Here is a 13,407-nt window from a genome sequence, read left to right on the forward strand (position 1 = left end):
TAAATCTTGAAGTGTAACATTTCTCTGCAGTAAAAAGGGTTAGCATGTCAGCTACTTCGAGAATTATTTATAGATGGCATAAAAAGAAACATTCCAAGCGAAACGTTTCTTTGTACATGAAAATCGTTTTTTTTTCAGATTTTAAACTTTAGAAATGTTATCCTTGGGTGAGAAGGTAAGATAAGTGACCAGGTTCCCAGGGTGTCCCCATCCCCCACCGCCTCTCACTAGTACATTTAAATTAAAAAAATTACATATTTATTTTTGCCATAAAGTAGTTGATGGCACAAAGTTCAACCCAAGAGAGGTGAGATCCAAGATACGATAATACTAAAATTGAAAATGTAATAATTACACCCTACCTCCTAACAGAATTCGTCGCTACTCCGAGTTTTCAACTTCGAACATGTCATTGCTGGCTGACGGCATACAACCAAGCTACCAATTTCCTTTATATTCCCAAAAATAATATTTGACATCTTTACTGCTATTTGGGAAAGCTAATTATTTATATTCTAAATTTTTGTTTGACTCTATTTTTAGTCATTAAATGGTCTTACACCTTTGATGCTAGGCTTTTAACAATACCCTGTTTTAATGGCCTCTTTTAAACAACATTCAAGAGTACGTAGCAGGATATTCCTAGCGTTTGGTGTCCCAGGGTTGAGTTCTTAAGCGATCAAACTTAAGACTGAAAGTATTACTTTGCCAATTGATTGCTCTAAAATTATATTTATTGCATTGGTATATACTATATATATTATAACTATTATACTAATTTAGCAGCATAGATCAAGTGGTGTAAATATGCGGTACTTCTTTTTCTAACATAAAAAAACAATCTTCAGGATTCCAGGATCATGATTTTGAGCAAGATCACCTTCCCAAATGACTCAACCTTTTTGTAATGGTTCCTTAAATAATTCCCGAGTCTAGGAACAGGCAAGTAGTAAGTATATGATAAGCTGTAAGAATACAAATTATAAAGTTGTGCATACACATGGTTTTCAATATTTATTTAGATAAAGATAAGATTTAATATCTTGAATTTATTTTCTTGTTTACTTGACTGTTGACCCAGGATGCAATTTCTTGGCTGAGAAGCAGAAGCTGTACAATGAGCAGAAGAGCTTGAATGAGTAGTAAATTCGTTTATCGAGGGATGAGCAAAAAAGATAATTTATTGAAAAAAGTAAAGAGTTCAATTTCTTTTAAAATGTAAAAATGGGAAGAAGAAAGGGTATAAACAACAATTATACGGAGAATGAAACGAACTTAAGGTTGAGAACCCTTGATTTTTAATTTAAATTTACAATTACAAAAAGGCATATCTGTTGCAACGACTTTTTATGTAAAAATAAACGCCATCAAACAGTTCGTGGTAAGCGACCCGGCTCAATGGTAACCGAAACTCTAGAAAACGGAATTTTGATATCAATAGATATATCAAAAGAATCAGATTTTAATTCTGATTTCAAAAATATAAGTTTCATCAAGTTTAATCTTACCCATCAAAAGTTACGCGCCTGAGAAAATTTGGCTGATTTTCAAAAAAAAAGGGGAAAGACCCACTAAAAATTATAGAACCTTAATGAAACTCACACCATCATATTCAGCGTATCAGAGAACCCTACTGTAGAAGTTTCAAGCTTCTATCTACAAAAATGTGGAATTTTGCATTTTTTGCGAGAAGATAGATCACGGGTGCGTGTTTTTTTATTTATTATTTTTTTTTCCCCAGGGGTAATCGTATTGACCCAGTGGTCCTAGAATATCGAAAGAGGGCTCATTGGAACGGAAATTAAAAGTTCTAGTGCCCTTTTTAAGTGACCAAAAAAAAATGGAGAGCAACTAGGCCCCCTCCCACGCTCATTTTTTCTCAAAGTCACCCAATTAAAATTTTGAGATAGCCATTTTGTTTTGCATTGTCGAAAATCTAGTAAATATGTCTTTTACGATGACTTAATCCCCCACAGTTCCCAGGGGAAGGGCTGCAAGTTATGAGCTTTGCCCATTGCTTACATATTGTATTGGTTATTGGAAAGTATACAGACATTTTCAGGAAGAATTTTTATTCTGGTGGGGGGGGAGGGGGCTGGAGGAGGGGGTTACTCGGGAGAATCTTTCCGTGGAGGATGTTTCTTTGGGGTAAGGGATATTTCTATGAAGGGGGCGCCGGATTTCCAAGCATTATATAAAAACGATCAGAAATTAAATTAAAAAAAACAAGTACTTTCAACTGAAAGTAAGAAGCAACATTAGAACTTAAAATGAACAAAAATTATTACGTATATGAGGGGGGTTCTCCCCCAAGTCAATACCTCGCTCTTTACGCTACAGTTTTTTTTAGTGCTTTCAAAAGAGCTATCTATTCTAATTAAACAGCCTTTGTGATTCAGGGGTTTGTGAATTAAATTTTTTTTTAACTTTTAACGTAAAGAGCGTGGTATTGAATAAGGGGAGAACCCCATCATATACGTAATAACATAAGTAATAAAAAAAAAACAATAAAAAAAAACAAGCGATACGGCTCAACAGTAAGCGAAAATTTTAAAAACGGAACTTTGATGTCAATAAATGTATCAAAAGAATGGGCTTATAATTCTGATTCTAAATATATGAATTTTATTAAGTTTAGTATTTCTCATCAAAGGCTACGAGCCTCAGAAAACTCACCTGATTTTTTAGAGAGGGGGGAAACATCCCCTAAAAGTGAAAAATTTTTAATGAAAATCACACCGTCAGATTCAGCGTATCAGAAAACCCTATAACATAGGTTTACAGCTCATATCTGCAAAAATCTGCAACTTTGTATTTTTTGCCAGAAGAAAAATATACGAATATAGAAGTTCGTTACGTAAGTTAATTTGTAAATTATGTCAGAACCAAATTTAGAGACAGCCATTTAACAAAAGAAAAGTAAAAATTTTTATACAAATTTTGTTTACTTATTCAATGACGGCGAGCCAAAATAAAAGCTGCATTAACTAAAAAACGATCAGAAATTAAATAAAAAAAAAACAAGTTTTTTTAACTGAAAGTAAGGAACGACATTAAAACTTAAAACAAACAGAAATCCTTCCGTATATGAAAGGGGCTGTCCCCTCCTCAACGCCTCGCTCTTTACGCCAAAGTTTGACTCTTTCTCACAACTCTATTTTTTAAAACAATAAAAAATTAGCGTAAAGAGCGAGGCGTTGACGAGGGGAGAGCCCTTTTCATATACGGAATAATTTCTGTTCGTTTTAAGTTTTAATGTTGCTCCTTACTTTCAGTTTAAAAAACTTGTTTTTTTTAGTTAATTACACAAAAAGACGGCAACAGTATACAGACTACACAGAATTAAGATCAAAATTTGCTGCTCAGCTCTAATTTTCAACCTAGAAAAGAAAAAGGACATTAATCGATTGGAGATAAAAGACAGGTAAAGCGATAAAAATAAATAAATAAACAAAGAACAGGGCTAAAACTTAAAAACAACACTAAACGGGGGTGAACCAAATTAACATTCGATCCTCCGTGAAGGATGGGCGTTAAAATGCCCAAATGGATGCCTGTTTCATTCGAACGTGAAAGATTATCACGAAAAAAAGAAGAACATGCTAGAGGAACACAAAAGGACATTTAACTGGTAATTATGGCAAGGCGTCAGTCTATGAGTTAAAAGAATAGATAATAGTTTAAAAATATTATATTTATTCGATAATTAGGGTTAGCGGCTTCAAAAGGGCGTTTAGTTGAATCACAATACAAATGTGCATCCAAATGGTCAAAAGAACGTATTTGCAGTTCTCAGGAATGGATAAAATTATTCAGTCATGATTTTTATGGCATATTCAATTTGTGAGGTGTGTCTGAATATGTCTCTGCGGCGTGTATCCGATGGTTGCCGGGGTAGCACTGCATTCGGTAGCCAGGAATTGTCCATACGTAGTACGTGGTCAAGGTATCTCCACCGGCGAACTTTTCGTACATATAGCACATGAGGATAACCCTTAAAGGTAATTCTGTAGCCCATGATGGTCAAGATTCAAGTTCGGCTGTCCGCTGTGAATTGCTAAAACACTACTTTTCTGAAATGAAAATTTTCCCTGAAAAACCCTTATGTAAGGAAAAAAAGCGGCAAAATACTATGTTCCATAATTTAACATGGATAACATAAATAAAGAATATAGCATGTGTTGTATAAAAATAGTAAAAATAAGAAGACAATAGAAGTGATTTCGTCAAGACTTCAGAGTATATGCATGGCCTGGTGACACTGCAAATGTGAATCCTGAAGCAAGTACAGAATAAAGGAAGAGGAAGTTGTCAACTGAATCCGAGCAAGATGAAAGTAGAATGTGATCAATCTGACTCCTGTGATGACAATTTTACACAAATACTGAGTATCTTGTAAGCGTCTGTGAATGCTTAAAAGAAAAAGAAGCGCAGACAAAAATCGTTATCTTCCTGGTAATCTGCGTTGCACCCATCAGCCCCAACTTAGTGGTTACTAAAACTGTTGAGCATACTTTTACGGGTGATCCCTATAAAGAGCTCTACAAACCTGCATGTGCTAAAAGCTAAACCCTGTTGAATACCACCAGGTACAATAAAGGCACCGGATAAATCTAAGGAAGCAACAAGAAACACACTGGAAATCTAGGGAAATACATTGGAACTCTGCCATGTTGTCAAATGAATTCTTGAGTCAAGAAACAGAAAGGCTAAAAAGTCTTGCGATGAGCTTATTCAATCGTGACTGAGAAATATAATGCTTAGATTCTAAACGAACGTAGCGGGTTATAGATCTATTTACAAAGTCATTATATAAAAGGGTGTTTAGATACAGTGTTGTCAATCCTCATAGAGTTGAAAAAGAATTTAATCGATATGAATCGTATTAGTAAGTAAGTATGACGGCACTATACCCTTAAGGTCCAAGCTGGACCTTAAGTCTGGTTTGGACTTAAGGTCCAAACCTTATGAATCGTAATAGAATAGGTAATAATAGAATAATAATAATAGAGTAAACTAATAATAATAATAGAATAGTAATAGAATAAGGTATGCTGCTCTGCTAGCTGATTCAATAGTTTCTCTAGTTATGGTTTACTGGGACGAAAACATTAGTAAATTTATGATTTCTACTTCTAGCCACACCTGTTTCAAGACTAGGAGGATTTAAAAAGTAAAAACGCAAAAATGACTGATTATTTCCCCATGGAGATGGTGCTCATGGTGACAGTTTCAGAATAATCAAGAAAAAGCGAGGGTCCTAGCACAAGCCAAAAAACACAAATTCAAGCGAAATCGAAGTAAGTCGTAAGTAAGTCTTTGTTTAGTGACTTTATTCATTTTTTTTAATGGCTCCTCCATCTAAACAGTTTAAGACAGGTGACATAGCTTTAGCACGATTTGTGGGGTACCCCTTCTGGTCGATCAGGATTATTGAGACAGTGAAGACTGCAACGGGTTCAACGTAGTATCGGGTATTCTGTTATGGGTCACAAGATCAGCAACTCATCGTAGAGGGCCAACTCGTAGATTACAAAAGTAACAAAGAGGATGCATCCAGGAAAATAACGAAAGGAGTAAAAAAAGCGTTCAAAGAACTTCGTTCTTTTCTGGAAATTTATCTTGATGTATTGAAAAAAGCTAAAAATCAAAGTGGCACAAATAAAGACGGATCTGCCAGCAGCGATTCTGCTCATGTGAGTGGACTTCGAACTCAATTGGTAGCGTCTGAGCAGGAAATCGCTCAAATGAAAGAAAACATTAGGAAGGATATTCAGCGCAAGGTACATGAAAAATCAAATGAACGAGGGGTTGGTAACTTTCCGACGGTAATTATAGTCTCTGAAATCTGTGATGCAACCACTGTGGAATACACCCCCAAATTTTTGATTCTGGAAAAATCTCTCATAGGAATCAAGCATCAGATTGATTTACTTGAAGAAAAAATTCGTAGTTTAGAAAATAAACTGGACAATTTCGAACAAGAGGGGAAACTGGACTCGCTTCTGTTTCATGGTGTCAAGCAGCCCGCTACGGTCGACATAAACAGTACCATGCAGAGTGTGATCCGCAAAAAATGGGCCTTGTAAATATTGCCGACTCCGATATTATTAGTGTGCATAGACAGAGCATGAATAACAACCCGACAAGCAGACCTGACAGAGTAGCGCCAGTTATAGTGAAGCTCCGTAACAAAGATATTGCAAAGTTCAAAAGCTAAGCCTAAACTTGCTAAAGACGGGATCTTTTTGTGCGAAAACCTTACGCGCGAGAAGCGTGATATTTTAAATGCGGCTAGAGATAAATTTGGGAACAAGTGTGTATGGTCTGACCAAGGTCAAAATTTCGTTCGTGAAACTAGCGATTCTTCACCCCGGAGGCTCTGGTCGCTAGAAGAAATCTTCTGATGCGTGCTTCATTTTTCGCATATATTATTAGTTTAGCATTTCTTCATAAGTTTATTCCTGCTTGTATTAACATTTTGATTACGTATCATTGGCTTTTCATTTATTTTTTTTTACAGTTTAGCATTAGTTTTCCATTCATAGGTTTTGTCCTCCGTCAATCAGGGACATATAATCATTTGTTGTCAGTAAAGTTAAATAATGTTAATCGCTTCGCGCATTAACCCTTTGCAATTGAAGGTGCTTGGAAATGATCCATTTCGTATTGATGACGTATTGCTATCTCGCGTGGCAGATGAACCCGCTGAAGTTACTGTTAGACCGATGAGGCATATTAGATATGTTGATATTATGAATAGTAATGTAATTAATGTGACAAATATGGATTTATGTATTGGTCAGTGGAACTGTCACATCACGTGTCACATCAAGTGTCGAACCTTCTTACTTCATGTTGAGGTAAAATTGATATGTTGGGTATATGCGAATCTTTTCTTACACAGGATAGCTATCTCCTGTGTAAGATACTTTTCAGATACCGTCATATACTTTTCCAGGGTACCAGCTGGTTTCAAAATCAAGAAATTCTATGATACGGGGTGAATTTGCATTTATAATTAAGGATCAAATAAGATACACAGTAAAGAAGGATTTAAATTGTTGGATTGATGGTAAGATTGAAACTTTCTATTGAGATTGAAGTTCCGGAGAAGAAAAAGTTGTTAGCTTGTTTAGTATACCGGCCACCTAGTGCTAATCCAGACGATTTTGATAAATTTATTTCCGAAACAGCGGCGACTAAATTGGATCGGATTTTTATTTTAATCTCCTTAATTTAAGTATTAACTTATGTTGTCGCACAATTTTTTTCCGGTAGCAGAAATACCGACACGGATAACTAGTCATTCGGCTACCCTTAAAGCGCGTCTCCATTTGGCAGATTCTGCAAATCTGCACTGCCAATCTGCAAATTTTATTTCAATGGAGACTTCTTTTCCGTCTCCGTATTGGCAGTTGGCAGATTCTGCAACCTTCGACGTTGCTTTTTCTGCAAGATGGTAGAATCAGGGGTAATGGAGATCAGACTTAGCCGATACAAAATAACTACAGGACAAATGAAAGACTTGTAAATATTTTCAGAAAAGAATTTTTAACAGAAATTGTTGGTGATTTATAAAAATGGGTAAAACAGCTAAAGATGCAGAAGCTGTAAAGGGGTTCTAGAAAATGAACATCAGAAGAGGTGATTGTATTAATAGAAATATGGAAGGATTTTTATGAGCAACTTTCTTCAATGGCAAATAAAATTCTAACATGGGAGGAAACGGCAAATATGATGGTTGATAAAGGCTATGAGAAGAGATCCCCTACATATATAAAAATAAGAATTAGATACTTAACAGATCAGTACAATAGAGTGCGACCAAGATCTTCTGATACAGGGAAAGGTGGAGAAGAAAAGCCAGCATGGATATTTTACAGTCAGGTGCATGAAATCTTAGGTAAGATTCTTTCTTAAACTTGTTATGGCTAATGATACCTTTTTAAGATTTTAGTGAAACTTGCATTTATAGGCATTGCTGCTTTCAAAAGTGTTTGCTCAGTCTCTCCTAAACCAAGAGCTGTAATACTGAAAAAAAGTAGCCTACCATCTCATCCCCTTTCAACACTATTTGTAAATATAATAGGCATCCTTGCCCCCCCTCCACCTTAATGGGGCCAGGGATAAACCTAGGCTCTTTATAAAACTTTACAGGTTCTGTTGACTTTTACTAGGGTAAAAGGACACTTTACTAGTGTCTATGACAGTCCCAAATCTCATACTTATATCTACAAAACTGCATATGTGCTTTGGCTGTATCTTACTGATTCTATTAGCAGCCAAAACATGGAAAATTAAGAAAAACTGGGTTTTAAGAAAAACAGAAATGTCAAAAACAATTAGGCTATGTTTCAGGTTGTAAACTATTGTGGGTAGGCTTTTGCTATAGGCTATTTGTTATTAGTTAAAGTGTTTTATTTGAATTATGCTTAGCCTTCTAGTTATAATATCCAAAGACCTAAATTTTAAATTGCAGTTCACTGTGAGGTCCCTAGAAACTGATTAAAATAGTTTCTATAATATAGATTAAAATAGAAACTGATTAATGTAGAATCTTGCAACCTAAAAAGTTGTTGGACACACTATCTAGTATTTAAAGTATTTATTATGAATCTTTATAGTTATGGATTATCTGATTTTTGTATGATTTCTTTTGACTATGTTCTATTTTCAAATTTATCTCTAAGACTAGGCACCCCTGCCTCTACTTTCTAGAAGAAACTTTGTATTGGCCCTCTTAAACTTTTTTTGTAAATGGAAACTCTTAGCATTAAATTAACTGAATAACAGGGCAGAAAAAATTGCTGACCAATTTAAATTTTCTTGAATACCATATAAAAAAAAACCTTAGATATAAAAAAAATTCTGAGTCAAATATAAACAAATGAAAATCTTGTTCCTAATATGGCTCTGCAAATACAATAGTGACAGCTAATACCTTTTTGTTTGTGCTTTATATTTTTCAAATTTCTAGGAGTACGCCCAGCTTTCAATGAAGAAATTGCTGAGACACATAAAACACCAATTGAAGCAGATGTAGATGAAATATTGGAAAACCATAATCAAGGTTAGTAATTAACTTGTACAGTATATATTTTTGGAGTGTTTTTCTTAATTTTTTCCCAGTAATTAGTTTTGCTGGGGTCAATAAAAAAGAACTCCCATGGGATCTTTCAAATTCGTAAATCTTTTCTAAGAAATGACTTTGGACAATTAGCTTGAATTGTGGTTGAATAGAACTATAGCTTTTGGAAAGAAAGGGGTTTTTCTTATTGAGGCAATGGGATTCCAACTCCTGGCATGACTATGTATGGCCTAACATTGTTATTTTTAGAATTATAAATAAAATGTTTTATTTCCTTTTCAAACAAATGAAAAAGTTGACACAAAGCAACAACTAAGAATGGAAATGATTAATGGCTGAGGTATTTTGTTTTTACCATAACAGACACAATGTTAGACACATTTCAAGACAGGTTTGCAGTACTATGAAAGGGTTTTGGTAAGATATGCAAAATATTGGACCTTTAAGCCACCCTCTTCTGTTGCCATGACTGCACTGAAGTCAAAACTTCCATTCTTGTTGGGAGAAGTCTGTAAAAATGATGCTTTTCTTGATTATATCCAAAACATCATACATTTTGTGTTAAATTGTGAAATATTTCCCAGGAGGGGAGGGAGTAAATGTATTCATAACTTATTTTTAATAAAAACTATTTCTATTCCTCCATCAAAAGATTGATACCAAATACAATATTTGCTAGTGAAAATCTAGTAGCAAAGTTGACATTTCGAAAATTTTTAACTTTTTCTTTATAAAAAAAAAACAAGATAGAATTCGAAATTGGACAAAGATCAAATTATGTAATTACGAGTTATATGCTTTTTTATATAGATCCAATGTTTAGCTAGCCCTCATATATATTTATATATGTGTATTTTCTGTTTAAGGAACTCAAAATGCAAATCCAGGGCCAAGCATTTCAAGGAAAAGACAGCTTAGCAAAGATGATACCAGTAAGTATATTCATGACACCTTACTAATATTAGTAAAGTAAACATGACTTTGTTGCAAAAGCAATTGGTTCATTGCTCCAATATTTACATTCTCCCATCTTCATTTTTGGAAATAATATTAGATAGAGAATTGGAGAGTATTTTCCTCTTTTATTTGCTTCATAAGATACCCATTAGTCAGCTACTTGCCAAATCAATAGGTCAAATAGTGATAAAAACTCTGTTATTTATTTATTAATACAGGAAACTTAAGAATAATGCTGGTCAAATAGAATATATTGCACTTAAAGAAAAAGCCAAATAAATGACAAAGATAAAAAAATACATTATTTGCTACATAAGATACCCAATAGTCAGTTACTTGCCATATCAACAGTCAAATATCAATAAAAACCCAGTTTTTTTATTTATTAACACAGGAAATGTTAGAATAATGCTGGTTAAATAAAATATAATGCACTCATACAAAAAACCAAATAAATGAAAAGGATAACAAATACACAAACCACTGCTGAGGAGATAAGAAATACACAAAACATTGATAGTGCTGTATGGTTTGATAATTAAAATTGTAAAAAAAATGGATGAACACCATTATATTTGTCCAATTTTACAGGAGGATAAAATTTTGGTGAAGAAATCAGTTCTTGTGAAGAAATCATTCTTGGGTTCTTCATAATTCATCATTCTTACGTAACAATTTTTGATAATTGCCAGGATCATGGCAACTTATCTTATGGAATTTAAAGTAAAATTAAAAAAACTGAGATATATTTTCAAGGATTTTTAGGGTAGCTTTATATTTTGAAAACCTTAATTTGTTTTTGTTCCAGAATACAGTTTTGAATTTGTCAATCGGTAAAACATTCGGCTTATAATCGTTTGAACTTTTCAACAATGTCTGTAGGGGGGGGGGGGTGTTCATGAAGTTTAAAATTTAATAAAACCATTACAAAAATTAAATTTTTAAAAAATATTCAAAAAAACATTTAATTTTCACCTTTTAACACAAAACGAAAAAGAGTAAGGCGTTAAAAAGGGGAGAGGGGTTGAAAATGCTGAAATTACAAGACTTGCACTGGAAATACAAGAAATACCAACATTTTCCTTTTTCTGTAGAATCTTTCTATCCTGTATTTACAAAAGACACTAAACTTTAAAATCAGTGGCCTGCACAATCATCCTGTATAATATATAGAAAAGGCACAAAACTTTAAAATCAGTGGCCTGTATCATTACCACGTATAAAATATTATGCCAAAAAATATAGTTCCATAAAGGAGTAATCACTACATTTTTTTTTTTCCTTTCTTTTTTTGTGACTTTCAAAAACATAGCAGAAAGTAAAGAACAAGTTCCTTATTGACAGAGCAGCGAAAAGTAATTCAGAAGCTTAGTGAAAGTGTCATTGTCAATCATTTATTTACAAAAGGCACTAAACTTTAAAATCAGTGGCCAGTATTATTACCCTGTATAAAATATTATGCAAAAAAAACAAAAATGTAGTTACATAAAGGAGTAATCACTACATATTTTTTTCCCTTTCTTTTTTAGGTGACTTTCAAAAACATAGCAGAAAGCAAAGAAGAGGTTCCTTATTGGCAGAACAGCAAAACCTAATCCAAGAGCTTAGGGAAAGCGAGATTGCAGAGAAGGAATAGGGGAAACAACTCTTTTCTTCATTCTTTGAAACTCAAAAATCACTATTGGATGCTTTTAAAAAAAATAGTGAAATTCTAGAGGAAATTTCAAAAGAAAGACAATCCAAAAGAAGTGTGAATAGCATGCATAGCTGCCATCATCCCAAAATGAGCAATGTGAAGGTTCTTCAAACTAATTCTTGCAATTCGATGGATGATATTCATATCATTTCCTCTGCTCCCACAGATGCAAAGAGGGCAAATAGTGTTAATACAGTAAAACCAAAATTTATGATTATTAAAAAAGAGTAGAAATAACTGCTGCTTGTTTTTTTAATTGGTAAGCATATAATTGAATAGTTTTAGATGTTATAAAAATTAAGGTGAATAAAATATAATTTGTGATGGAAAATTTTGCATGTTCTCCTGGAATTAGGATCTCTTGCTTAAAGGCAATTTGAATTTATAAATTTATTTTTGTATTACTTAAAGCCAAGAGTTTCATTTTAATTGGCATCATGGAGACACTTTTCTACACATAAAATGATGTTAAATTTCAGGCGGTAGAAAACTATTAATTTGACAGTTCCAAGGCAATAAATACTTTATCCCCATAGGTAAAACAACTTTTTAATTACCAAAATAACAGTTGCACTAAACAAAAATAGTGACAGACTCTTGACAACTGAACTCACAAATTTATAGCCGTCTCTGGTTGAATTTCATGGGGTAGAAAACTAGTAATTTGACAGTTCTAAGGCAATAAATACTTTATCCCCATAGGTAAAACAACTTTTTAATTACCGAAATAACAGTTGCACTAAACAAAAATTAGTGACAGACTCTTAACAACTGAACTTACAAATTTATTGCCTTCTCTGAGCCCAAAAATGACTCACTAAGGCTTGTCGGACATCAGATCCACTTGTAGAGACCCCCTGGTGACTTTCATGCAGGAATATTCTAGGCTGTGCTCCAATGACATGGACACGGTTTACCCTACAATTCTGTAAATGCCTTTCAAGGCCAGACAAATAATTTTTCCACTCCTGCAACACTTCATAGTTCCTCATTGAGCAAAAATTATTAAGTCCTAAAGCTACTACACACACTTTATTTTCTGTCCCAAACTTAAAGTTTAAGCTATAAGCAAGCCTTGGAAATCTGGTTTTGACCTGGCCAAATAGATTTTCAATGACCCTTCTTGCTCTGTACAACCTAAAAAAAGAATCTATTTCTTAAAAGAAACGAAAAAATAGCCCTTAAGTATAAATAGTTTTATAAAAAATCAAAATAAACTGTCGAAACTTGATATAAGTTTTATTAATTTTAAAACTTGACTTTATGTTATGTTAGAACATAATCTGAACAGTAAAAAAACAAAAAAAAAACAAGTGAGAGATAGTGAGGAAAAAGATTGGATAAGAGACACCAAGTTAGAATGAAGTTAAAACAAAAAGAAAATGAACAAAATTAAAAAGACATGTTCTTACAATCTAGAGCTTTGGATAAAATGTTTTACTCTATTTTTGTAGTGCATGATTCTTTATAATGACCAGGTATTAAAGGGAGATACCATCTTTGGCAAAATCATCTAAAATATCTTAGGGCATGACAAATCTAGGCACTGAAATAAAATTAACTTTCTTAAACATATTACACACAAGAGAGCTGGGTGGTTGGACACAAGCATCAGAGCATAAGACCTACAAGAGGGAGTTTCATAACCTACAAGAGAAAGTGA

The 13,407-nt window shown here is 33.6% G+C and overlaps 2 protein-coding genes across 2 annotated transcripts in view; both read left to right on the forward strand.

The window, feature by feature from the left end:
* LOC148940938 (uncharacterized) overlaps positions 1-13,407 on the forward strand; it is a 584,432-nt gene that overhangs the window by 451,452 nt on the left and 119,573 nt on the right. The window lies entirely within an intron of this gene.
* LOC148940941 (uncharacterized) lies at positions 7,739-11,712 on the forward strand. The gene is made up of 4 exons (XM_089104797.1): positions 7,739-7,906; positions 8,981-9,073; positions 9,958-10,023; positions 11,578-11,712. Exons 1-4 carry the CDS (start codon positions 7,741-7,743, stop codon positions 11,682-11,684), a joined length of 432 nt encoding a protein of 143 aa, XP_088960923.1. The 5' UTR covers positions 7,739-7,740; the 3' UTR covers positions 11,685-11,712.

This window comes from Artemia sp. Qi Xiang Cuo, chromosome 19 (genome assembly GCF_049724085.1).
Source record: "Artemia sp. Qi Xiang Cuo chromosome 19, ASM4972408v1, whole genome shotgun sequence".
Lineage (NCBI taxonomy): Eukaryota > Metazoa > Arthropoda > Branchiopoda > Anostraca > Artemiidae > Artemia > Artemia sp. Qi Xiang Cuo.

Excerpts from the sequence above, each read along its gene's own strand:
- LOC148940941 (XM_089104797.1), top strand. The coding sequence starts at position 7,741 with ATGGTTGATAAAGGCTATGAGAAGAGATCCCCTACATATATAAAAATA. Across the intron at positions 9,074-9,957 it reads ATTGGAAAACCATAATCAAG|GAACTCAAAATGCAAATCCA; the intron begins GTTAGTAATTAA and ends TTTCTGTTTAAG. Across the intron at positions 10,024-11,577 it reads GCTTAGCAAAGATGATACCA|GTGACTTTCAAAAACATAGC; the intron begins GTAAGTATATTC and ends TTTCTTTTTTAG.